At 36.9% G+C, this 26,711-nt stretch overlaps 4 protein-coding genes across 4 annotated transcripts in view; 2 read left to right on the forward strand and 2 right to left on the reverse strand.

Moving 5' to 3' along the window:
* On the forward strand, positions 1-20,749 carry LOC123865791. The gene is made up of 6 exons (XM_045907025.1): positions 1-547; positions 3,195-5,645; positions 5,732-5,971; positions 6,099-6,725; positions 7,172-7,449; positions 20,739-20,749. The coding sequence occupies exons 1-5, from the start codon at positions 160-162 to the stop codon at positions 7,381-7,383; spliced, it is 3,918 nt and encodes a 1,305-aa protein (XP_045762981.1). The 5' UTR covers positions 1-159; the 3' UTR covers positions 7,384-7,449; positions 20,739-20,749.
* LOC123865354 lies at positions 10,360-15,121 on the forward strand. Its single transcript, XM_045906343.1, has 4 exons — positions 10,360-11,645; positions 13,566-13,722; positions 14,402-14,564; positions 15,036-15,121. The coding sequence occupies exons 1-4, from the start codon at positions 10,741-10,743 to the stop codon at positions 15,101-15,103; spliced, it is 1,293 nt and encodes a 430-aa protein (XP_045762299.1). The 5' UTR covers positions 10,360-10,740; the 3' UTR covers positions 15,104-15,121.
* On the reverse strand, positions 15,839-18,563 carry LOC123865344 (NF-X1-type zinc finger protein NFXL1). The gene has a single exon (XM_045906326.1). It carries the CDS (start codon positions 18,451-18,453, stop codon positions 15,970-15,972), a length of 2,484 nt encoding a protein of 827 aa, XP_045762282.1. The 5' UTR covers positions 18,454-18,563; the 3' UTR covers positions 15,839-15,969.
* The window catches only part of LOC123865351 (protein ALP1-like), an 8,325-nt gene continuing 1,875 nt past the window's right edge, over positions 20,262-26,711 (reverse strand). The window contains exon 2 of the mRNA XM_045906339.1: positions 20,262-21,197. Within this exon, the coding sequence (XP_045762295.1) occupies positions 20,312-21,197 (886 nt within the window). The 3' untranslated portion in view covers positions 20,262-20,311. The remainder of the gene's footprint in view (positions 21,198-26,711) is intronic.

The raw sequence follows: 26,711 nt of genomic DNA on the forward strand, positions 1-26,711 counted from the left end.
GATTGTCAAAATGTCAACTGCTGTCAGACACGATGTCAAGTCGATATCAAAATTTTCATCTTTCGCCCCATGCTAAGTTAAACTAAACAACAGCTTCTATACATTTATTCTCAAGCTTACAATTATAAAAAATATCAGGCTTGTAAAAGATGCCTTCAAATGGCTAAGCCCATACCAGACTTTGATTTACGCAATCACTCAAAGACCGAAGTGATAGGATGTAAAGAAAAAGCATATTTCGACGACACGCTGAATAAAATATCGAAAAATAACAGTAAAGACTTGATATTAGGAACCATTAGTGGATGGATAACGGGTATTGGTGTCGCCAAGATTGGCAAAGTTGCAGCATTTGGTCTCGGCGGAGGCGTCATACTTCTTCATTTTGCCAGCGACTTAGGCTACATAAATGTGAACTGGGATAAAGTTAGGGATACCATAGGGAAGAGTCAAGAGATTATAGACAAGGTGGGTAGTTTCGTCAAGAAAAACAGTTGCTTCTCCGTTGGGTTTGTTGGTGGATTCTTCTTCGGAGTGGCGTCTGCTTGATGATTTGGTATAAGTATGGTATACCTGTGCCATGGAATGCACAGAATTTATATTTTGTACTTTGGTAGAATTAATATGTATTAAATCAGTTTTTATATAAATTTAATAAATCTCATGTCAACAATGATGACGTATGTGATTTGATTTGAAAACCACTTTGGACTCTTGACTTACCTGCGACCAAGTGGTGACTTAAAGCAGTGACCCAAAAATCTGTTGTCGTATGGCAAGCTGGCAGCTGCTTTTGAAGATTCCGGGTTCGAATCCCCGACAAGTCTGGTTTATGTCTACATAATATTTTAATTAAATTGGATAATATATCCAATGGGCATCCAACCGTGCTAGAAGTTCCAGGCCCGATCCATTTAATGGAATTATTTTCGAACTCTAAGTGGGTATGGTTTCGAACTGCATGTTACCTACTCAGGTACTTATACATTTCGCTCTTCTATCTAAATGTGCCAAGAGCAGGTTAAGAAACAATCAACTGAAATGTTGTCGATGCACTCTGATGTTAACCGAATCAGAGTGCGCGTAAAGCGTCGTCATCAGCACTACAGTGTCACGACCATGCCATGACAGACTTATGTGTATGCACTGACCTCACTAAGTAATACAAGTACACTGGACTTGCGATCAGTGAGCATCATGTCAGCGTGCTCGGAACTAAATGTTAGTGATGAGACCTGGGGCGTTTTTCAAAATATAGTAAGTATAGGTAGGTACGCGACAAATCGACATGGCAATCGGGGTATGAGGCGGGGAGACGCCCCGCGCTATCCCGCACCGGGTTAGCGCGAAGGCTGTGCGGGTGTGCGGGGCATGCCCAGCCCGATTGCCATGTCGACCTGTGAACTATAGGTTCAACCTACAGTTCGTAGTAGTAACCTAAGTACCTATCTAGTAAGGCAAGGATCCATTTTCTAGGTACTGGCGGTAATTGTCCAAAGATTAGTACCCACTTGGTACCTATCCACCTAAATATATCCGCGAATTATAAAATCTATGCGCTTGACTTGAATGAAAATAGTGCGACATTTTGTATATGTAACTAATTACTAGGTACCTACCTACCTACATATTTTTCATACATTCCACCAAAACCACCTAATAAGCTTCTACACAGTAAGTATAATATAATATTACGTAGCTGAAACTATGGTCCTGGCCGACCCGAATAACAACTGTGTGCTTATGAGTAACCAAGTAAGAAAACGACAGCGAGCATTTCTCATGGCGGGGCGTCGATAGAGAAAGAGAATTGCAGGCTGCAGCGGGCCGGCAAACCTAGATCGCGCGTAATATATCTACGTAGTTCATCACCATCATGATCAGCCCATCGGGCCCATGACTCACTGGGTACTGGGCACGGGTCTACCCTCAGAAAGAGAAGGGTGTAGCCGCAGTGAACCACGCTGGAGAAGTGCGGATTGAGAGACTGCACATATCTTTAAGATAATTATGGTTAACTCTCAGACATGCAGGTTTCCTCACGATGTTTTCCTTTACCGTTAAAGCAAGTGATATTTTAATTGCTTAAAACGCACATACTCATAGATAGCTCCGCGAAAAGTGAGAGGGAGTGCTTGGGATCATACCCTCGACCTCCCTAATAGGAGGCCGATACCTTAGCCACTAGGCTATCACTGACCAACGTAGTATTTTCTATAAACATACCTAATATAGTAAGGGCTTCTTAAGGGTTTTCTTTACTACTTACCATTATATTTTTGTATAATTCTGTGAGGATAATACTGCCATTGGCGCAATTAAAGTGTCATGGGCCTACTTTGTCGTATTAGTTTGCAAATTGCGGGGGACCAAATTGGATTTGAAATTCGCGGGCAGACCTGTGTCCATACCCCTTAAGGTGGAAGCGACGGGCCTGTCCGCGAAATTCAAATTTAATTTGGTTTTTCGCAATTTTTAAACTAAGCTAGTTTCTTAAACTGGACCTAAGGCTGCATCTCCATTCTCCACGGACGAGAGTATTATTTCTTCACCAAGAATTTTTGTTAAATGTATAGAAAGAAAGAAGCGGTAATTTTATGGTACAATCAATAAAACATATTTAAGTATATATCTATCAATATCTATTGGACTGGACTGGGCATCACTAAAAAAAATACCTCATAAAGGTATTTACCTACTACTTATGTAAAAATGTCTTCAACGCTTGGCTATGTTATTTTTCATCACATAACTAGGCCTGCTGTAGGTATCAATATATTATTTTTGTAAGCTTCGTGTACCTTCTTAAGTATAGGAATATGCAATCGCTTTTTGGGTAGATATTTACCTACTTTCAAATATGCTTGCATATTATTAGAATAGCTTACTCTACCTATCTATCTACCTACTCTGCGTTGATATTTTTTGTAATTTTATGTTGCATAACTTTTTGTTAAGTAGTTCTTTTTTACTCGGTTGCTTACATTTAGCTTTTTTAATATACCTACCAGCAAAGCATTTTTAAATATTCTGCAATTGTTATTTCAATAAAATTGTTACGATTGTCATTTAGTTATTTTGAAATTAATAAAACCGTGTCAAATGTGAACCTAAATATTCGTATCCCATTAAAATTTACACCTGTTAGTTTTAATATGTATCGATTTATAGCATATTTTTTTCTATTTTTACAGGCAGGTCGAGCAAAAGTAGTCTACCAGTAACTTCCACCGAAGAGGAAACTGCACCCGCAACTTTGGAGCCCAGTGTTACAGCGAATACGCCCATAGCTAAGCCCCCTGAACCACCAAAGCCCGAGGAACCACCACCTTTTATAGATAAAACTAATTTTGTACCACCAAAACCTATATCACATTCACCGAAAATTTCACCATCTTCAATACCAAACCCAAATCCTAGTGTTACGACTACGAAGCAAGTCGAATCGGGTTATTCAAGCTATAGTGGCTATTTATATTCAGTACCTGGATATTCAGCTTTTCAACCAGTGGCATATCCAGGGAAAGTTAAAACAAATGCAACAGCGATATCTCAAAAAGAAACCTCTAACTCTGAATTGGTCACTTTCCCGACCTCCACAAAGGAAACAGCGCCAATTGTTTCCGAAGAAAAAATAATTGAACCTGAAACGACGGAAAAGCAATCACAAAGTGAAGTACCTAAAGCACAAACAGATTTTGAAGAAAAATTTACACCTGAAATCATACCTGCCACTCCTACAAGTGAAACTAATAAAAATTCGATTCCAGAATCAAAAATGAATGCAACTTCACTAGCTCAGAGTTCAAGTGCCATGGTTACAACACCTACTCAAATATCCAATAAGGAGATCAAAAAGAAACCTCCTGAAAGATTTAGTCTAAAAACAAGTATACCTATAAGTAAAATTGATATGAAATGTGTAAGCAATCCTCCTGAGGCAATTTTCCAAAACCACTTACCTAAAAAGCCTTTTAACCCTGCTTTCCATACTCCAAATATAAAAGAAAATGGATCCAAAATAGAAATCCAAAGTAACATTGTCATTAAAAGTGCAATAAAGGAACCTGACGTAAAAGAAATTGCAATTATAGCAACACCATCGAACAGCATAAATACATTAATTAATGCAGCGGAGGCTATAAATAAGAATGAATCGCAATTTAGAAAACCTGATCCTAAGTCTGAACAATCTAATGAAGTACAAGAATCTTCATTTAAGACTCCAGCTGTAAAAATACAAACGCGACCAATATTTAACCCTATAAACATAGAAACAACCAAAGCTAGCTTAACAACCAAACCAGCGGATTCATCTTACAACGAAACAAAAAACCAAATAGTATTTATACAGAAAAACAACCCATCCAATCCAAAAATGCTGTTAACAATTCAGCAGCAAAATCCTCACGTACTGCTACAAAGAACTGAATTCAATTCAAAAAACCTGCAAGCTCCTTCACGACCATCCAGCCAAATAACAAAATGTAAAGAAGAGCTCGTCAATGAAAATGGAACATCTTCAAAAGTAGTTTCATTAAAGCGCATGCATCAAGATAACTATGACGAGAATGACTTCGAGAATTTGATAACTGAAAATCAGATTTATGGCAATAAGATAGTCGTGAAGGAGAAATCACAAGGAACCTTGCAAGAACAAGATTTAAAAAAGAAAGTAAAAATTAGTGACAAGCTCAATTCCACTGAATCTAAAAATGTTGTTTTACAGCCGAATTTTGTTTACTTGAGCAATGTCCAATTTCCTACAAACTTAATGATGATTAAAAACAACAGTAAAGTTAACACCGATTCAGTTAAACAGAAAACAATGTCAAATGAAAATAAATTGAAAGAAATCTCAACTGCAAATTTAAGTAACGATTCGATAGTAAAAGGCAAAGATGCATCAACTAACAAGGAGATTCATGTTTTAAAAACAAACAATAATGTATTACAAACACTTACCAATAATAATAATCTCAATGACTTAGTTTTCCAAACTTCTAATCAGAAAGTGATCATGAATCCTCAAATAGTATATCAAGTGCCAATGATAGTTGATTCAGATAGTAAATTAAACCAATCATTTGTAAACGGTGAATATGCTAAGATGATGGGCCAAAACAAGAGAGAATTACAAAAGCCGTTTGATCAAACAAAATCGAATGACAAACTTTTCATAACTTGTCCGTATCAAATGGACTCTAAGCTGCAGCCAAAAATTGTGATAACAAATATAAGGCCTAAAGTATCTAAAATAGAAGAACTAAGTTCCCTAGATGTATATGAACAAAGAAAGAAGCTACGCAGGCTAAAGTATCTCTCAAATCGGGATACAAAAAATGTTTCCAACAATGAATCTCAAAAAACTGAACCAAAAAAAGTATTCGATTTCACTAAAAATGTCATAACTCCAGAAAAAATGAAAGCTGAAATTTGTAAAGAATTTGCTAATACAAAAATTGTTATACGTGAGGACTGTACTGATAGTGACAGTGATTATGGAGAAGAAGATTTGAAAATATATAATTCTTTGATAGATGAATATGGAGATTGTGATGAAAATAACGAATTAAAACAAAACGAAAAAATCAAAATTGAGTTCCTTGCTAATTTTAAATTAGCTTCTCAAAACGAATTTAACGGTAATTAACTAGTTAGTGTAACAAACCTGAAAAGTTTTGTTTTATGATGAAATATAACTCAATTTACCTCAATTTTTTATTTTCAGAGAGGAACCTACAACGTCAAGAGAAGATTCTAAGAACAGACGCTGTAGCATGTGCTTATATAGCTGCAGGGAGAATAGACTGTCTCCTTAAAGAAGAAAATGTACCCGAGGACTCTAAATCTAGTACAACAAAAATATACAAAGATACTGTACAAAAAGAAGATGATGAAGATCAACAGCCAAAACGAAAATTTTTGTTTAATCTAAAGTTAAAGAAAGTCACATCACAGCAAAAGCAAGGTTTGTTACTTGAGGAAACAGTTCCTTTTGAAGTATGTACTTAATAATAGTTAAAATGGATATGAAATGTTCTACGTTAAGTATAAAGGAATTCGTTTTTCATGTAATTTATAAACAACGATTTCAGATTACGAAAAAGTGTGGCAAGAAATTGAAAAAGAGAGGAAACGAAGGGATCTTCCCATTAAAACCGGCCAAATATTAAAGCAACCGAAACTTCAGTCCAACATCGAAGAACTAGACCCAAAGGACCAATTAAAAATACTCACTGAAATCAATAAACATGTCAACGAGAACAACATTCTTATCAAGCGACGATTAGACTCACAGGGCGACGAAGGTGAAAGCATAAAAGTTCTTGCTGAAAAAAATTTCTCGGAGCTGAATAGGTTATCGAAAATGGCAGACAGAAGCGTTAAGCATTTCAGTGGTCCAAACACGAGAAAAAGAAATATAAACTCTGGATTTGACAGTGAAAATATCCAAAATTGTTCAAAATCAGCAAAATATTACCCAACCATAAATATTCCGAATATTTCCAAGATTATCTCTTTGAAAACTACTCAAAGTTCTTGTGTAGTAGCGGTTACTCAAGCGACTTCTATGGATGAACCACAAAACTCAGCTTCTGGAGTTAACGAAGTGTTCTGTGATAACTTGGAAAAAGTCCAAGACTTTAGCTGCCAAGCAGACACCTTAAGTAGTTGGCCAGGAATTGAAGTAATTATGAAGACTTATAAAGAATATGAAACAGGTAATGTTATAGTTAGGCAAATTGGTCTTAGTGGCACTCTAATTTAAAATTTATCAAATAAGCAATGACTGCATTAGGTATAAAACTGTAAGATGGTTACGCACTCATCCGATCCGAATCCGTGAAAATACGTTCCAAAGTAGTCACAGAACTATTTGTATAGTAGCTTACGGCATATGCACTAGATCCGACATCCGTTATCCGATTTCTCTCCGTCATCCGTGAGAATATCTCGCATGTGCCTTGGTTTCAAATCGGACGTATAACGTAGAAAAGTCAAAGATGTCCACTGAATAGCTTGGATTTGGATCAGAGATCGTATTAGTGCGGAGTGCGGACCTAATATCCGAGTTCAGTCCGAGTTTTTTTATATTCGTATTTTCACGGACTCGAATGGGATGAGTGCGTAACCGCAAGTAGGTAAACATTTAATAATTCCATTTCAGCTCGCAAAAAAGAAATTATAGATCTCCACAAGCGAAACACGAGTTTGCGAGTTGAATCTGCGCACATAACTCGAGCAGCGTCAAGAGATTCTGATAGGGCAAGAGCTTTACTCGCTGAACGAAGAAATTTGGCCAATGAAGAACGCAATGTTCGAAACTCCATACAATGGTTGTACACAATCGTCGATCTTGTCCGAAATTATGGTGAATGATGATAAATGGAATTAGAACTTGAGGAAAGGAGATTGAAACTTTTTAACTTACAACTTGTATTTTCAGTTCCTTCGTAGTTTATTTTCGGTTTTGACAAGTTCAGTTAATTTTCAGGGTTCCGTACCCAAAGGGTGCCAACGGGACCCTATTACTAAGACTCCGCTGTCCGTCCGTCCGTCCATCCGTCTGTCTGTCAGCGGGCTGTATTTCGTGAACCACGATTTGATAGAGACTTGAAATTTTCACAGAATGTGTTTCTATTGCCGCAATAACAACAAATACCTACTAAAAATTTCAAAATTGCCGCCATGGAAATTTTAAAAAAAAGTGTTATTTCTTGTACGATGGTACGGAACCCTTTCTGAGCGAGTCCGACTCGCACTTGACTGATTTTTCTCATACTTAGTTCTGTTGCTCGAATGTACCTACCTCCCATACTTCAGAAAAATAGAGGGATATATCGAGGAAAATTTTGTGTCCTCTGTTTGCTTTGTTTTTTGATTGTTCTGATATCTGTTGGAATCAATACAGTCGCCATACAGTTTCACTGATTTTCTTATCAACTGGACAGCAATCGAAAATTTTAAATAGGTGCCGTTAGTTTTTAAAATGTACAAATTCAGTTAAGTTTACAAAGTTTCAAGGATTACAAAAATGTACAATGCATAACTCTATTTATATGCTTATTTTGATTGATTCTTAGAACCATGGGAACTTATCTAAGTATTTGTTTGTAAAGTATGGGGCATTCAAAAGTGGCTGTCTAATACGTGTCTAAGACATAGGGGTATATAGATTAAAACGTATACCTAAGTAGGTATATGTACATTGTACCTACTTAAGGACTATGTAGAAAGTTTCATGTAGTAATTACGCTAAAGAAGCAATAAACTAATGGGTAGGTACCAAAGCAAATTAATTCCAGATAAAAATACCTAGGTCTGATTAATAATAATTATAATATAAGTACTTAGGTACCTACTTTAATGTATTTTTGCGATTATTCGTTCTAGTCCAGTGAACGACAAAGCATAGAAGGCGCGTTTCTCACAATCACACTATTATCGAAATTCGAAAATAGGAGCCACAAAACACACAATAAAAATAAATTGCACTTAAATGTACTTAAACTTGATGCTAGCCTTATCTAATTAGGTACTATACAAATCATGCCCGCGAGGAATGGTGTCAAGAATACTAGCTGCATTTCCGCGCTGGACAGCCAGGCTGATCCTTTGGACGAAAATGAGTCTGCTTTTCTGTCACTATGTTTCGTAATTTTTTTTGCCACTCAGACTCTTGAACTTTAATGTACTAAAATGTGTACGGTCATTCGTATTATAAAGTTTGTCCTACAATTATAGTTGTGCAATATCTATATGTGGCGTGTCACACAGAATAACACTAACTATGTATTATTTTTAATTTAAGCTATTTGTGAACTTGCTGTTGGTGTAGCGAAATATTTAGAATAAATAAATAAAGAAGCTGAACACATGGCAAATCCCAGGTTTTGTGTGACAGATTATTAGCAAACTCACGTCTGCTAAACCTTCAACCAATTAAAATAACCCAAACAACCATAAATCGGAACGGACTCATTGTGTATTTGTACTGTGTGTGCATTCGCTTGCGGTAGAGTACATTTTCATGAAAACACCGCACCATGACCGCACCGCCCAGTTCGGTAGAGATTTCGTTATGCCATAATGGCTCGTACGGAATATTTATTTCTATGCGTTGTCGTTTACTGTCCATAGTCTTATTTTTGTAATGAATATTTTTGTAATCGTTGTGCAATATTATGGAAACAAAATCATATTAGTTATGTAACAATCATTATTATTTAAGTATGATAAATAAATAAATAAATAATTTGAACAATTTTTATAATAATTATCTTTTACCCAATAAGTACATTATAAAAACACTGGTTCAGAAAATCAAAGATCTTTTACATTTATGCGGATGCTGTTCTATTAAAATATACTTAACTACTTAGGTAACTATACTCATGTGGGTAGGTACCTAGTTTACCTACACTACCTAGTTACCTATTCGTAAGTAACTATCATTATCACCCGGTAACTACACCTAAAATCCTAAAATCTAGTAGCTCCAGCGATTTTATGAAGCGTTTCCACTCGCGCACAAGAAGGATGCGAGAAGGCCTCGAGAAGGGATAAAGGATAAAACAAGTCATCTTTACTTATAATAGGTAGTTATCTGTGATCAATGATGGTCGACATCAATAGCAGTGTTTCCACATTTAGAGATTTCAGCCTATTTTAAGGCGAAGCGACTTAGGTACGGCTTATGGCTCTTTTTATGTTCTTAAGAGTTTAAGGTACTTTCGGATTGTAAAATCAAACTTCAGGCGGCAACTTTATTTTTTGATGGTACACACACACACAGCGTATATTTTTTATTTTTTATTAGATCTATCAAAGAAGATAAATATTTTATTTATTTATTGAATTAAACTTTTACAAGTACTTTTGAATTGTCAAAAGTAATTTACCACTGGTTCGGAATGCCTTTCCTACCGAGAAGAATCAGCAAGAAGCTTGGCGGTTGCTCTTTCTAAAAAGATAGATTTGAAAAGATCAGAAAATGGCAGAATGAATAAGTTTTTCATTCTTCATTGCGAAATAATAGCTTATTTTATAGAATTATTATAACTATTTAGAAAGAAAAGGATAATCAAAATAATTTTTTTCGTCACAAGACTAAAGATCCACAATCGTGAAATGATAATTATAAAAAATTATGAAAGATGTTTTTATTATTTTAATAATAAGGTGCCCTAAATCAGGGTTACCTAGGTATTTCGAATTTTGTTGGTTAAGGGCGAATTCCTACAGGAAATAGGGTAAAATTGATATCGTAAGAGGAACACTGGTCAACTATCAACTAAGTGTCAGTGTCAACAAGAGTCATTGTCAAATGTCAATTTGACGGTTGACGGTTGACACTTGACCTGCACCTCAAGTCAGATTAGATTTTGTTGATAAACAATAATTGTACATAATTTTTTTATCAGTTTATTATTTTCTAAAGTAAAATACATTTTAAGTTTCATTCGATTTTTATGTGTATAATGAATCCCAACAACATCCATTAAAAAAATTCTATCCTTGATTCATGTAGGTATTTGGAGCTTTGCAAACTGTAGTTTAATATTAAATTCACGACAGAAATGCATAAAACATTACGAAGAACCTGGGTGTGCTAGGTATGAGTCACCCAATACAGTTCTTTAATCACCGTAATTAGTGTGATTGCCCAGAATGTGGACATATTTAGGTAAGCTTTAAGTTATCAGGCTCCAATCAGTTCCAATATTATTTCCGACAATGCCCGCGATCGCGACGTACGTGTTTATTGACCTCGAGACCACCGGTCTGCCGCAGGAAGAGAATAACAGGACGAAAATAACTGAATTAAGTTTCGTTGCCGTGAAAAGGCAACATGTCCTCGATACGCGCAAGGGATGTGCGCCCCGCGTCCAGCAGAAGCTTACGTTGTGCTTAAACCCCGGCAGGATGGTACAACCCGAAGGCACCAAGGTGACGGGCCTGTGTAATGACTTACTTGAACAGGAGCCTTTCTTTAACCAGGAGGTATTTACAGTTATCAACACGTTTCTTAACCTGTTCACTAAACCAGTTTGTTTAATAGCTCAAAACGGGCACAACTTTGACTTCCCCATATTGAAAAATCACTTCAACAAACTCGGTGTGAGTTTAGCTGATGATCTCATGTGTGCAGATTGCCTCCATGGATTCTATGATATTATGGAGAAAAAGAAAGCAAATGATATATCTACAACAGCTATAGAAGTAACTAAAGAAAAAAATACTATAAGCTACACAAATAAGACTCAAATAGATGAAATAGACTTTTTCAGTGACAATACTCTCAGTGCTCAAGCAGTTAATGAAAGGACACCAAAACAAGCTGTTATTGAATGTGTAAATAAAACACCTAAAAAATTAAGTTCTGCATTAGCTATTTCAAAGGCGCGTAGAAGATTCCCATGGAGCAAAGGTGAGAAGCCAACTGAAAAATATAAGCTAAAGGATATCTATTACAGATTGTTGAATCGTGAAGCTGTAGATGCTCATCATGCGGAAAATGACTGTTTGTTAGCTCTGGAGTGCTCTGTAGCTTTGGGGGAAGCCTTTGTTCAGTGGATTGATGACAATCACTGTTTGTTTTCCGAGGTGAAACCTATGACTGTAGGCACTCCACTTGGAAGATAAATAACTGAAATCATGTTTGCATATTTCATGATAAAGTTTATTCTAATAATGTTATTTGCTTTAGTTAATTTTTAAAATAATTTTTACAAGTTTTTTATTATATTTAACTTTAAATATTGTATGTATATGGTATAGTTATTGATTAAGTATTTTTAATTTTGTGATCATTTAGACTGTAGTCACATTTCCTAAACTAATTAAGTAATATTTTTATGAAATTATTTGGAGTTTTAAAAGAGTTAAAAGGACTGTCCTCTAAAAAAAGAAAAGTCGTGATAAAAACCAAAGCAGTAGGTATGTTGATATTACCTTGTTTTAATTATGTGAAATATATTGGAGTATGATCTCAAAATTGTAATTAAGTAAGTAAATAAAAATGAAAAAACTTTAATGCATAATATTGCGATTTATATGCTTTGGTGGCTTTGGTAATTGTTTTTATTTATAAATTTATTTTTTATGAAACTTAAGTACTAGGTATATTTTATTTTTAATTGAGTATTTGATATGAAATAAATATTATATTTTAGACAGCTGAAATTAAAGTTTCTTTTTTAAAATATACCTATCTACCATAATTTCTTCTCATCTGAAATGTGAGATGTGAGAACCATAGGTATCATCATTTCACCAAATAATGAATATTATTTGGCAGAAAATATGTGGTACCGTTGGATTCAGGTAACAAGAGCTAGGGACAACTGCAATGTATTGGCGTTCTGGACGCGAGTGGAGGGGATGTCTGCCTATAGAATTTCTTTTCACACTTCAGTAACGAAAGTTTCCCTCCATCCCTTCCGTTGCGTCTTTCTTCATTCTACCAAATAGATCGATAACCAACCCACTGCGCTGATCCAAGGCTGGAGTCGAGTTGTTATTCTAAGTTAGAGCTTTTTCCGTGACGGCATGTATAACCCGCGCGCAGAATGTTTGAAGTGACAGTTTTACTAACGTGAGATGGAACGTCCATGTCTTTAAAATCTCAAAAATTCTAGAACATTAGTAGGTAGGTACTAGGTACATACCTACTACTAGGTACCTACCTAGTATAAAGTTATAAACAACATTTGTTTAACGATTTAATAACTAAGTTCATTAATAATAATAGTCATGATCGTTAGACAAATTAAGTTACTAACGAGTGGGCCCGATATCCACTTAGGTAGTATTTGTTCATCGAAGAGCAGAGAGGAGCGTAGATGTATAGGTAGGTAGAGTCGACTTATTAAGTCTGTGAAAGATAACATGATAATTTCTATCATGTCGTCTATTATAAATCTAATTGGTCTGCTGAACACAACTCCGCCCATCACTGGTGGCTACTGGGCCTAGAGTCCGTCAAGATAATATTATTGTGTAGGAATTGATGCGGCAACTGCTTGAAAAAAGACTATAGTTCGTTCCAGGCAGTTATACCTAGTCAAGTATAAAAATTTAACATGTTAGTTGGTATCTTTGGTCCTTATAATTTTTGCTTTTTTACTATAAGAAGTATTTCTAACATACCTAACTGTGGTAGGTGATACTTGAACTGTGGTAGGTGGTGATACGTGTACACGCCCATAAAGAATAATGTACCTACCTACCTACTTAAAAAATTAAAACACGCATTTAACCAATAGGTATGCTTAGTAAGAGATTTTACACCTCTCCAACGTTGATAGAATTCGAGCGTCGAAACAAAATAACATCAGAGCAAAATGGACCCTTTTTCTGAAAAGATCCTTGATTTTCCTTAGAGCGTTGGCTGTATCTTTGGACGAACTTGAGCTTAACGGCTAACGCTGAAGTAATTCGACTCTCGGATTATATCAAAATTGGTAAAGTGTAAAACCTCATACTAAGCACATTGATCATTAGGAAGTCTATTTATAAAACATATCAAGATAATTGTGCTTACCGACTGTAATAATATTTGTACAATGTACAGGTTTACTTCTATTGACGGGAATGTTGTGGGGCTGCACGAACCCTTTCATACGACAAGGAACTCGCGGACTGCGCAAAGTAAAAGCAGACACGAGGTTTGGCCAGGCCTGTGCTGAAATAACATTTTTATTGGGTAATTGGAAGGTATGTAGTCCCATGTTCTTCCTAGTTCCATTAGGCAGGCACCATGGTTCACACCTCTTCGTAATGACCCAATACTTTTTCTAGACTGACGTTAGGTAAAGTGTAGCTATGCTCGAATTAACACTATCGAGATGTACAAACTCGTACTAACAATATACGAGTAATCTACATTCAGTGTTGTTGGTATCAAATAAAAGGGCAACCTACCTGGCGCAGTGGTGCGCGTTCTTCTGATAAGTGGAAGGCCCCGGGTTCGATTCCCAACCATTGTCATTGGTCTGATCTGGTGGGAGGTTTCGGCCGTGGCTAGTTGCCACTTTACCGGCCAAAGCCTTGCCATTTAGCGTTCCAGTACGATGCCGCGTAGCCGATAAGAAGTACTCATGAATTTAATAAAACTGTTACATCCCTTCTAAATTAGGTATCCTGCTTCTAGGCTGGATCTCCACTTACCACCAAGTGAGATCGCAGTCACAGGCTAACTTGTACCGAAATAAAATGAAAAGTCCGCGCAATAGGTAGGTAACTACCTACTCTTATTGCGTGGGAAACGTAAGGTTAACTGAGTAATCAATTCGCGACAGAATAGAAACCCCCGCTAACAAAATATAAATTGATATCACCCACTGCGCAGGTTTAAGGTCTAGTCTTTTAATGCTTATTAAATGGTATTTTACAGTACGTAGTTCCCTGGCTGGTGAACCAGGCGGGTTCGCTGGTGTACCTGGTGGCGGTGCAGCGCGTGCCGCTGTCGCTGGCCGTGCCCGCCGCCAACAGCCTGGCGTTCGCCTTCACGGCGCTCACCGGCGCCGCGTTCGGTTGCGAACAGCCTTTAGACTCTGGTAATCTTCTTCACTCGGGATATATTCTTTACTAGCTGATGCCCGCGACTTCGTCCGCGTGGATTTAGATTTTTTAAAATCCCGTGGGAACTCTTTGATTTTCCGGGATAAAAAGTAGCCTATGTGCTAATCCAGGTTATTATCAAAGTATCTCCATTTCAAACTTCAGCCAAATCCGTTCAGTAGTTTTTGCGTGAAAAAGTAACAAACACACACACATACATATACACACAAACTTTTACCTTTATAATATTAGTGTGATTCTTTCTTTACTTGCATTCATGTCTTATTCATGAGTTGTCGCTTCAATGAGCGCCCCTCTTAATTAAGAATCTAAATACACTAACCTAGGGTTTTCAACGTTTCAATATTCCGAATGCTTTGGAAGATCTGCATTCTGCAGTGTGTGCATCGCTGCGCCATCAGTTATTGCGGACTTGCATAACGCTGATTACTTTTTTTTTGTTTCAGGTTCAATACTGGGAATAGTTTTCATTGGCGTTGGAACAGCTCTTTGTTGCTGGGACAAATCTGATTAATAAATTATTAAAATTGCATATCAGGTGTTTTTATTATTTATTTACCTACCTACTAGCTATGAGTCCGGTAGGATTTGACCCTAAGAGGATTAAATAGGGGATAGTCCGATTGTATCCCCTATTTAACCTCCTCAGTTGATTCAGATTAGCAGCAAATAAAATAGCAAATAAAATGTCATATTGACCTCTACCTCCAAACCATGTAGAACTCTTCAATTTGCTGCCAATTAGTGAATTTTCGAAAATGCTTTAGTGCACTGATTTACTTATGTTATTTGCTTACAAATAGCTATAGATTTCAAGTAATCATGATAGCTTACTAAGAAGTATTATTTAATATGTGGTACTTAGTTTTAGGAAGGTAGCTGAAAAGAATGAAAACACTTTTTAAGTCTTTCTAATTATAATGATAATTTTAAAGTTGTCAAAGATAATGTCAAAGTTGGTGCAACACAATTCTACTGTATATCTATTATTAATCGAAATACAAATGTGAATAGGATGTTTCATGCATAATAAAATAAATAATAAAAAGAAAAATATAGATTTCCTATAGCTGGTAAATTATATGTATAATTAAGTAAATTATAACAACAGAAAACCTCAACCTCTTGTACAATGTTAACACCATAGATATGTGTTAACACATTGTATCATTTACATACTGTGATCATTTCAAATAGGTTTCAATTGCATTAATGTTATTATTTACTTATCTTATATTTAAAGTTTACAGATTGTAACCAGTTTAATGACCTAAGTAAAAAATAAAAATATTACAAACATACAAAAACTAAGTAGGTTTAACATTCATTGACTAACATTAGGTACTCAATACACAAAACTGTACGTCTGTAAGTATTTAGTTAATTATTTGGATTCAATATAATGTAATAAATAGCAGCTATAATTACAACTGGTATAGATAAAATAGGAACCCAATATTTAGCTAACCAACTTCTATCATCTCTGTTTACCACTATTTTCTTCTCTTTATACTTCTTCTTCTTCCCACTCAATTTCCATTCATATTCCTCTAATTCTTTTCGATTTTTCTCTAGTTCCAGTTCTTTTAATCTTTTTTCTTCTTTTTCTTTTTCCAACTTGGCAGCAATTTTTTTAGCTTCACAACTTTCATCACACGTTATCTGTATTTCAGAGTTCCTAACAGCTTTGCATGGTGCCTCTTTTTTCAAATTACCACATTGACAGTTAATTTTGGCCTTTTTCAAACAAGTTTGGTTATCTCTACATGGCTCTGCATGACACAGTTTCTTGCAGCGATGGCCACAATCTAAAATCTTTGGGCATTGCTGTTTACAACTCAGCATTTCTTCCGTTGCAGTCGCTAGCTCCCAACAATGCATATATATTTCTGTCACTTTGCAATGACACGGAATTCTTTCCAAGGTATCACACAGTGGACATGGTCCTGGATGACATCTTTGTTTAGCACATTTGTGTGTGCATTTCTTTGGACGGACTTTTGTACATTCTTTGTTGCATGGTTTGCAAGCGGAAGGCACATTGGGGTAGTCAGGATTAAATTCATGCAAATGACAGAGAAGATCACATAAGTGATTTCCACATGCGAGTGGTCTACCACATTCACGACCGCAGGGTCTGCGGGCTGCCGTGTGGCACGGCTGGTAATCTGTCTCATGTTCTCCGAAACATGTGATCAAGACTGGGGTTTCACAAGGTGGGCAATCTAGGTTCACAATTTTAGTCTTAGTAGGCTGAATTTCCCAGGGAGTGGCAGGCTTCTCCAGCTGTTTAAACACAACCAACACATATTCGTGACAAGTGGCTACACAGTTATGCCCACATTTGTATGTTTTGTTACAAACAGCTTTGCACGGTGGACAGTCACCAAAATGACAAGTGTGTTTATTTTCTTCAATATGTCCACACTTATATTTAATCTTACATGGTAGGAAGCATTTTGGTGGTCGTGTGTGTTTTTCTCTACCGCAAGGGACTGTAATAAATGTTTCTTTACAGCGACAAGTTACTTTAGATTCCAATGGGCAAGGATAGCACGGCCCATGATGGCACACTGTGGTGCATTTGTGGCGGCCACATTGTAAAGGTTTATCACAAACCTTTTCACAAGGAGGACAATTTCCATCGCAACATTTGCGTCCACATCCATGTTTACCGCATGGTCTTGTACGCCTACATTTAGTTTCACATCTGAACTCTTTACTGCATGGAAGTGATCGAGTATGTGTTGAACACTGGCAATTTTTTTCTATCAAAACTTGGCATGGAGGGCATGGCCCTTTATGGCACTTCGCTGGGCAATTATGTTCACAATCTTCATGCTTCTTCCCACAAGTGCTGACACATGTCTCAATCACATCAGGGCACTGTATGTAGCGCTCATTGGAGCCACATGGGCAAGACTGAACCCCAGAGTTAGGGCATGAACCACAACTGCCTAAGTGACATGTTTTCTCACATTTATGGTATCCACATGCATATGGTTTATTACATTGCTTTGTACACTGCCATGTCAGATCATTGCAGGGTCGCTTTATTTTCTCAGCTCCACACAGACAAGACTGCAAGCTTGTGTAGTTGCAAGGTGGACAGTCTCCATCATGGCATTCAATTTCACATTTATGGGACTTACAAGGTAGTATTTTTTTACATGGTTGCTGGCAAGACCAAAGAGCTGCACTGCATCTGACTCTTTTACGTTCCTTCCCACAGAAGCATGCTCCGTTCACTGTCTGTGGACACGGGGGGCACGGCCCTGGATGGCATAGCAGCAGGCATTTGTGTTTGCAACTCTCTCCCAAAGACAGCCTCTTACCACAAACTTCCCCACAAGTGTGAGGAATCAACCAAGGATGGCAGGCAGGATCGTCAGTTTTACCACAAAAGCAGCGATACTTTCGGGGAATATCGTCTCTGTCGTAAGAGTGCCTGCATTTTGGACAGCACCATTCAATTTTCTTAGGTCGGAACACTGCTATCGGGCCATGGCTTTCTTCGCTCCGTAAGCTAATGCTGTCATTCGACCACTTTTGAATACACGATAGATGGAAGTAGGAGTAGCAGTGCTCACAAGTCCATATCGCGTCCGGCCGCTTTATTGAACCGATACAGATTAAACACGTAATAGACCTACCACTTATCGCCTCTTCAATAAGATTCTTAGTTCTTTCTAGCATTTGTTTGTCTCCACCACCCCTCCAATAGCTTTGAAATACGCCATCCAGGACATTCTGCTCAAAAGGTTCTTCATCTTCTGAAGAAGATACCTCGTTTTTTATAATTTGCAAGTGTTTCTTAACGTTTTCCTGTAATTTGGCGGCAGCATCGCGGTATCTTCTAGCCATAGCTGGTAGCGTCTTTGTTATTTTTGTTACAACATTATTTTTAATTTCAAGATATCAAAATTAAAAAGAGTAAATTGAGACAAATTGCAAGTGCAAGACGCAAGTGACAATAATGGTCAATAATGACATTTGATCATTTGACATTGATTAATGATACGATGGCTGACGTGTACAATACAATCATTGTACAATTTTATGTTGTCTATGGTATACCCAGAGACAATATGCTACCTAAACGTTTAGGTAGCACGTCTCTGGGTATACCATTCTATGGACAGACAATATAGTGGCCAATTCACATGTTTGCGATAAACAGCAAACAGGAAGGATCAATTCACACGTACCACAACCACACCACAGCCACAACCACACCACAACGACGCCATGTGGTCGGGCGTATATTTTGTATTGAAAATTAATATTACAATTCACACGTACCACATTTTGCCGTTGTTATCGACCACCTGTGTAATACGACCACATCGCAACCACATCGCGACGGCAACGCTACCACCGGCGGCGGCACCGCGGCCACATCGCCACGACATGACGTCATCAACAGCGCGCGCCTAGCTGGTAAAGGTGGGCTAAACTGTTATAATTTTTCAACGAAATAAACTGTTGTAATATATTTTTATAACTGTTGTTTTAAACTGTTATAATATATATTAAATGTTATAAATTTTAATTGAAATTATTTACGCTGTTGGTTGTTTTTGTTGCAGTTTGCTGTTGTTTAGATGTTATAACATATTATTTAAAGAGGAATTATTACTTTAACAATCAGTACCAGGAACATGGTACATATTTTTGGTTTGCTTTTTAGAAAGCGTCTATAATCTAACTATCAATTTGTCATCAATTAGGTACAATCAGGACAAAACATAAAATACTTTTACTTTTATTTTTACACTAATTGTATAATTACATTGAAAACTAAAAATAACTCAAAACGTATTGAACAATGTAGTTATTACACATAGTCATCTAATTTACTATTCACACTATATTTTTTCCGAAAACAATTACATAATACTTCAAAACGATGATAATAATTTTCAAAACACAATATAACAGTTTGGCGCATTTAAAAACTCGCAACTGTGTAAATGCTGTAAATGGTTCACGTTGGAAATATTATATTGAATGAAAGTGTTGTTTTATCTAAACTGTTGTTTATCTTCGTCTCCTCGCAAGTAAAAATAGCTCTCATGTGTATGCGAAGAGTGCTTACAATACTTTGCAATCTAAAACAACAGTGTTATAATTTTATTTCTGTTCGTCGCCAATAAAAAATAGCTTTTATCATTACGGCCGGAGTGTTCACATTACTTTGAATACTAGTACGAACGAAACCTTTCCGGTCAGGATGAGCGTTCGTGTACATAGATGGCGCTGTTATAGATTTTCAAACGAATTAAACACTAATTAATATAGGTAATAATTTATATTACAACAGTCTAGTGGCAAATTTTATAATGTGTTATAACGTTATAAAAATATATTGTAATATATAATGTGTTGTATGTTATAACGCCCACCTCTACTAGCTGGCGCCTGCGCTCCCCCCTTTCATTCTGCGTTGTACTGTGTTGCCGCGTGGTTGTGCGAAAAATTAAAATGTCCGACTCGGAGACTTTTGACACGGATATGTTTATTGAGGAGATTCGCAATTTGCCATGCATTTGGGATCAAAGGACAGAGGAGTATTCCAATCGCATATTAAAAAACAAAGCATGGGAAACCCTTTGCATGAAGTTTTATGAAGATTTTGATAATAAGGAAACAAAAGAAAAAAACCAGTGCGGTAAGTTTATTAATTACTATTTATTAAACCGAGTATACCTAACAACACCATTCACGCTTTATTGTACTGCCACGATAATTCACCTTCAGGGCTCACAAAATAGTCGGCAAATTCATTTCTAACAGAATCTGCTCGAATCCCGTCATGACTTTGTTCAAAGGAATGCATTCGTAACAAATTTGAAGTTATCGATAAAGTGTCTTCGAATTTATAACCATCTCGCTTGCGTACTATATTATGTAATACGACACATGCTTTCACTATGTCTGTTGCAAATTCAACTGACACATTAATTGGTCTATGCAATATTCGCCATTTGTTAGTCAAAATTCCAAAGGAACATTCCACATATCTTCGTGCTCGTGATAATCTATAGTTAAAAACACGTTTTTTCATTGTTAATTGCTTGCCGCTGTATGGTCGCAGCAAATGTTTGTGTAATCCAAAGGCTTCATCGCCAATGAATACCATAGGCAAGGGCCTACCTACAGGGGTAATTGCTTGCGGTCCAGGTAGATCTAAATCATTTCTTTCCATTGCATCATATAAACTGCAGTCCCTCCAAATAGTTGAATCGGAAGTTTTACCGTAGGCTCCTACATCAACATACACGAATAAATAATCGGCGTCACATACGGCCATTAAAACAATAGAAAAGAAATGTTTATAATTAAAGAATAATGAACCACTGCGTGGTGGATGAATAATCCTAATATGTTTCCCATCTACAGCCCCTAAGCAGTTTGGAAAATTTGCTTTCTTTTTAAATTTGTTCGCAATATCAAGCCACATTGTTTTATTACATGTTGGTAAATGAATAGGCTGTAATTTATCCCAAATCAGGCGGCACACGTCGTGGACAATTTTGCTAGCAGTTGAAGTACCACATTTAAAAAAATCGGCGAGATCTTCAAACGAACACCCCGTTGCCAAATATCTATAACAAAAAAATTATATTAAAAACAAATAATACTGAAATGGAATTATACAGGGTGTTACAAAAGGTTGAAATAAATAACACTGGGGTCATTGTACTGTACTCAAGAATATGAACAACTTTTACTATGGGGACACACATACGAAATCGTAAAAAATCAGCTGTTTCATACATTTAGGTCATGTAGGTATATGTGTCCCCATAGTAAAAGTAGCTCGTGTTGAAGGGTACAACGACCCCTTAAAGTATTAGGTATTTCAACCTTTTTAACACCATTCAATAGGCTGATGACATTTTGGGAAATGATCGATCTTACATTATACTGGACTAATGTAAAATAAATCCAGTTAATTTTAATATGGTAAAATTTCAAAATATGTTAAATATTAAATACTACTTATTTATATATTACATAACGTGTAGTAGTGTAGTAGTAATACATTAAATAATTATATTAAGAAAAGCGCTTATGCCACCGGGTATAAGAAAAACTAATCATTTATCAAACTATATAAAGATGCTTGGCTGTCATAGATTTAAGAATAACTTGAAACTATTAACATGGATATTTAAATATACAGAAATTATCTTCAATACTGAGTTCATTATATGATCTGATCACTGTAATTTCGATATTGTAAAATATTATTATTATTATTTTATATGTTATTTTCAAATTTAACTACCAACTTACTTTTCTACAAATTTCAATTTAACAATTAATTTTTCAGCTGCCAACTTACAAAGAAAATGGAAAAGCTTAAGAGACTCTTTCAACAGAGACCTTAAAAAACAAAATTCACAGAGAAGCGGTTCAGCAGGTAGTTCAAAGAGATACTACTACTTTAGTCAATTATTATTTTTAAAGCCATTGTCTGAAAATCGAAATACAACATCGTCTCTACCAGTACAAAACAAAGACGATGACATCGAACAAATCGATAATGAAGACGATAATACTACTGAAACGAGTGACTCTGAAGTTTGGAAGAGACCAAAAAATATCCAAAGAAAAAAAGATGATGCAGAATATGGGTTAATAAAAAAAATAACAAGTCATTTGAGCGATCAAGTAACTGCACATACAAGTAACTACACTACACAGGAACGTGACAAGTCCTGTGACAGTGATATGCATTTTTTGCTATCTTTATACGATAGATTTAAGACCATTCGTGATGATTGGAAACTGCTCAGATAGAAATATTGAATGTAATTCAAAAATATCATACACCTACAACTACACGTAATGATAATTACAGTGAATATGGACAGGGGTATACGACACAAGCGTACCAACCGTACGAACGACCATCAACGTCTAGGTATCGGCCGGATATGGAAACAGGCTCTCCACAGCTTCGCAATTTGCGTACTGCATCCACACCAAGAGATATTTCAGTACCAGAATCTCCACTCAGCGTCTCTTCTCAGGCTTCAAACTATAATGATCCGATTATAACGGATATTTTCGGAGATTAACTGATTAATTACCTACTCTGTTGATTTTTGAATGACACAATAAATCAAAATATATAAGTACGCTCTTTGTTTTCGCCTTCCTATCCTCCCTACCACAGTTGCAAAGTAACTCATTTGCAAATTAACACATCAAATAATAAAGGCCTGAGCAGACCGAATGCGTGGCGTGTGCGTAACGTACAGTCAGCGCACATCGACCTACGAAAATCTGTGAAAAAAACCACAACTGATGTTGATCTCTATGCGTTTGAAATTAGGTTGAAATTCAGTTGCAGAAATTTGACAGCTAAGGGTAGGTCGATATGGCGCTGACTGTACATGCATACTGTTGTAATAATAGGAAACTATATGAAACGTGCCCACAATCATAATCTTACTTTTTATTGTTAATGAATTAAGAGGCCGTACTGGTTTTGCTCGCAACACTAGCGCCACTTTCATTAAAATATTTTTTTTTTTTTTTTTTTTTTCTTCTTTCACATCTCTTCCATCTGCAATCAGTCGGTGGACTATGAACAGATTTGAGGACCAAATATTTTTTTTAACAGTTTAGGCTTTGCACATCCAGCGATGTGACATCCCTTCAAGATAAGTATTAATTACTATATGCTGGCCAGTCTTGTCCTCTTAAGGCGGAACGTGCTGTAACTGGGATCCAGAAGTTGGACTGCTAGGCTGTTTTTATGACCCTCAAGTCTCTGTTTGTAGGCCTCAAGTGACCTGTCTATTTCCTCCTTTACTGTGGGGATTTCTGTGTAGGCATGCACTTCACTGTTTTTTGTGAACCATGGTGCGTTACATAAGACCTTCAAAACATTGTTCTGGAAGCGCTGGAGTATCTCAATGTTTGAGTGGCTTGCTGAACCCCAGAGCTGAATGCCGTAAGTCCATACTGGTTTGACGATGCATTTATATATGAGAAGCTTATTTTCAAAGCTCAGTGAGGACTGTCTGCCTATCAGCCAGTATAGTTCTCGAAATTTCCAGTTGGCCTGATCTCTTTTTTTCTTAATGTGATCTCTCCAAGTCAACCTCCTATCCAGGTGCATACCTAGGTACTTGATTGTTGTTTGCGTAGGTAGGATGGTCTCGTCTAGTTTGACAGCTGGGCAATCTCCTTTTTTCAAAGTAAAAGTTATATGGCTCGATTTCGCTGCACTAGCTCTTATTCTCCATTTTTTTAGCCAGGAACTTATTTTGCTGAGATGTTCTTGTAGTTTGAGCGATGCAATATTGGCGTCGTTGTTGCAGGCCAGTAGAGCAGTGTCATCGGCATATGTCGCTGTGATCACGTCTTTTGACACAGGTAAGTCGGCAGTATAGATGGTATACAAGACAGGGCCTAGTACAGATCCTTGTGGAACTCCTGCTTCAATGGGATAGAAGGTAGATAAGCTGTCATCACATTTGACTTGGAATATCCGTTGAGATAGATAAGACTTCATAAGCATATATGCTGTGTTTGGTAAACAGCGTTTCAATTTATAGAGTAGGCCTTTGTGCCAGACCCGGTCAAAGGCTTGTTGGATATCTAGGAATGCTGCTGAACAATATTCTTTCCGTTCCAATGCTTGACGGACTGTGTGTGCAACTCGATGAATCTGTTCAGTTGTTCCATGGTGGGCACGAAATCCAAATTGGTGGTCTGGTATTACATTTTGTTCTTCTAGGAGTGGAAGAAGACGCTGTAGGACTACTTTCTCGAACAATTTTGAAAGTAATGGGAGAAGACTTATTGGTCTGTATGAGGATACTTCCGTTGGGGGCTTTCCTGGCTTAGCTACCATGTTTATAATAGAAGCCTTCCAAATCGAAGGAAAGTACTGTAATCGTAAGATTGCATTGAAAATGATTGTAATCAGCACAATTCCTTTTCTTGGCAATTCTTTTAGAACCTCAGCTGTTATGAGGTCATACCCAGGCGCCTTTTTTAACTTTAGATTGTTGATATGTCTACAAACTTCTCTTGGGGTTACTGGTCGCATTGGGAGTGACATTTGGTGATCACTTTTTAGAAACACGTCGATCTCGTCTTCAGGATGTGAGACATCTGGGTCGTTAGGTTTAAATACGCCTTGTAGGAATTGAGCAAATAATTCTGCCTTTTCTGAGGGGTTTCTAGTCCAGTTACCATCAGTCTTCTTTAGTGGTGGCACGTGTTCTTTTGATCTTTTGAAAGTCTTAGTGATTTTAAAAAGAGAATAATCTTCTGCTTTGTGGGGGGATAAGGTTTTCAACCGATCTTGTAGGGTTATGTTTTCATTTTCATGCAACATCATTTTTAATTCTTTCTGAGCTTTGTTGAGAAGTCGTTTATCATGTGCGTTTCTACTTGTGTGCCATTTTCTTCTAAGGCTTCTCTTTTCCGTTATCTTATTTCGGATTGCTATAGTGTAGTCCCGAATTTGTGGTGTAGATTCAATGTAAGGAGTAGATAACCATGCAGCTTCTTGTATAAGGTTAGTTGTATACCAGACAGCACTTTCTACTTCTTCTTCTGTTTTAAGAGACATACTCAGATTTGTTTTATCCTCTATGTAGTCCCGAAAGGCTTCCCAGTCTGTCTTTATATTGTATAGAGCGTCTCGTGGTTCCTTCAGGATAACCGTTGTGCTTAGGGTACACATAACTGGTGTGTGGTCAGATGATCCATCTAAACTTGATTCTACTTTGGTGTACACCCCCGACAATCCTTTACTGATAAAGAAGTCAATAAGGTCTGGGGTTTTACTTGGATCAGTTGGCCAATGAGTTGGTTCTCCGGTAGATAACACGCTAAGATGGTTTTCGTCAACTGCCTTTTTTAATTCTCTCCCTCTTGTGGTAGTTAATCTCGAGCCCCATGTGGTGTTTTTAGCGTTCCAGTCACCACCAGCAATGTATTTCATGCCAAGTGTCTGAAAGAACTCACGAAACATGCTGTCAGTGATTCTATGTCGGGGCGGACAATATACTGCAGCGACATTTAAAGTTCCTTGCCAGTCATCTATGGATACTATAGAGGCTTGTAGATATTCATGTCTAAAGTTAGGAAGTACATGTTGTTTAATATTTTCTTTTATTATTACGGCGGCGCCTGCATGCGATGTTCCATCTGGGTGGTTAGTGAAATATACATTATACCCTTTAAATTTAACTGTCCTGTCATCTGTCATGTGAGTCTCTGCTACTAGAAGGATGTCTATTTTGTTATAATTAATAAAGACTTCAACTTCATTCTTATTCGGAGATAAGCCATTTATATTCCATGTAGCTATTTTTAGGGATTTCTCTGTTGACATTGGGCTATTAGAGTAGTTAGGAGTCCCATAAGGGTACCTAATTGTTGTATGAGAATGTCTATCTTTTCAGATTGTTTTAATATAATTTGTTCTAACATATTTGTTGGCTGAGCTTGAGTGCTCTGTGTTCTTTTTTCCCAGTATCCAGTGGTTTTCGCGTTAGACATGTGGGGATGTTGGCGTTCATTTTTTTCTTGTGTTTGTTCTTTATTATTTGTTGATTCTTGTCTGGCATACTTGTTTTTGGGCTTTAGTGGTGGAAAATCGTCAGGATATACAGGCGTGCGTGAATTTGTTTTCCTATTTTCCTTCAGATTCGGGTCTGCTGGTTTCGTACCCATTTTTCTTGCTCGAATTTCTTTGTATACCTGACATCCTTTGTAATTGGCTGGATGACTACCAAGACAAAGAGTGCAAGTGGCCGGTGAGTTTCTGTCCTTTTTTGGACAATCTGTGGTTCGATGTCCTTGGGCGCATTTAACGCACCTAAAAGGGCGCATACAATTATTTTTTGTGTGACCATACTGTTGACATCTAGTACACTGTGGGACCTCATTTGTTTTTCTTGGGTCTTCTATCTTTACCCTTGTGTTGAATATGAATTCGATATCTTTTACTTTTGTGTTGTTCTCACTGGGTTCAAGGTTCACAAAGAACATATTCAATGGCATCTTATTTTTTCTGGATTTTGCACAGATCACTTCACCCCTGACTTTGTTACCTGATTTTTCCATTTCTTCTATGATAGCCT

The sequence above is a fragment of the Maniola jurtina genome, chromosome 5 (assembly GCF_905333055.1).
Source record: "Maniola jurtina chromosome 5, ilManJurt1.1, whole genome shotgun sequence".
NCBI lineage: Eukaryota > Metazoa > Arthropoda > Insecta > Lepidoptera > Nymphalidae > Maniola > Maniola jurtina.

What these genes read in the sequence shown, in the direction of transcription:
- LOC123865354 (XM_045906343.1), top strand. Translation starts at nt 10,741, where the DNA reads ATGCCCGCGATCGCGACGTACGTGTTTATTGACCTCGAGACCACCGGT. An exon ending in GTAGGCACTCCACTTGGAAG is followed by an intron (nt 11,646 to 13,565) that starts ATAAATAACTGA and finishes TGTAATAATATT; the next exon opens with TGTACAATGTACAGGTTTAC. An exon ending in CGAACAGCCTTTAGACTCTG is followed by an intron (nt 14,565 to 15,035) that starts GTAATCTTCTTC and finishes TTTTTGTTTCAG; the next exon opens with GTTCAATACTGGGAATAGTT.
- LOC123865344 (XM_045906326.1), bottom strand. Translation starts at nt 18,453, where the DNA reads ATGGCTAGAAGATACCGCGATGCTGCCGCCAAATTACAGGAAAACGTT.
- LOC123865791 (XM_045907025.1), top strand. Translation starts at nt 160, where the DNA reads ATGGCTAAGCCCATACCAGACTTTGATTTACGCAATCACTCAAAGACC. An exon ending in CACATCACAGCAAAAGCAAG is followed by an intron (nt 5,972 to 6,098) that starts GTTTGTTACTTG and finishes CAACGATTTCAG; the next exon opens with ATTACGAAAAAGTGTGGCAA. An exon ending in TTATAAAGAATATGAAACAG is followed by an intron (nt 6,726 to 7,171) that starts GTAATGTTATAG and finishes ATTCCATTTCAG; the next exon opens with CTCGCAAAAAAGAAATTATA.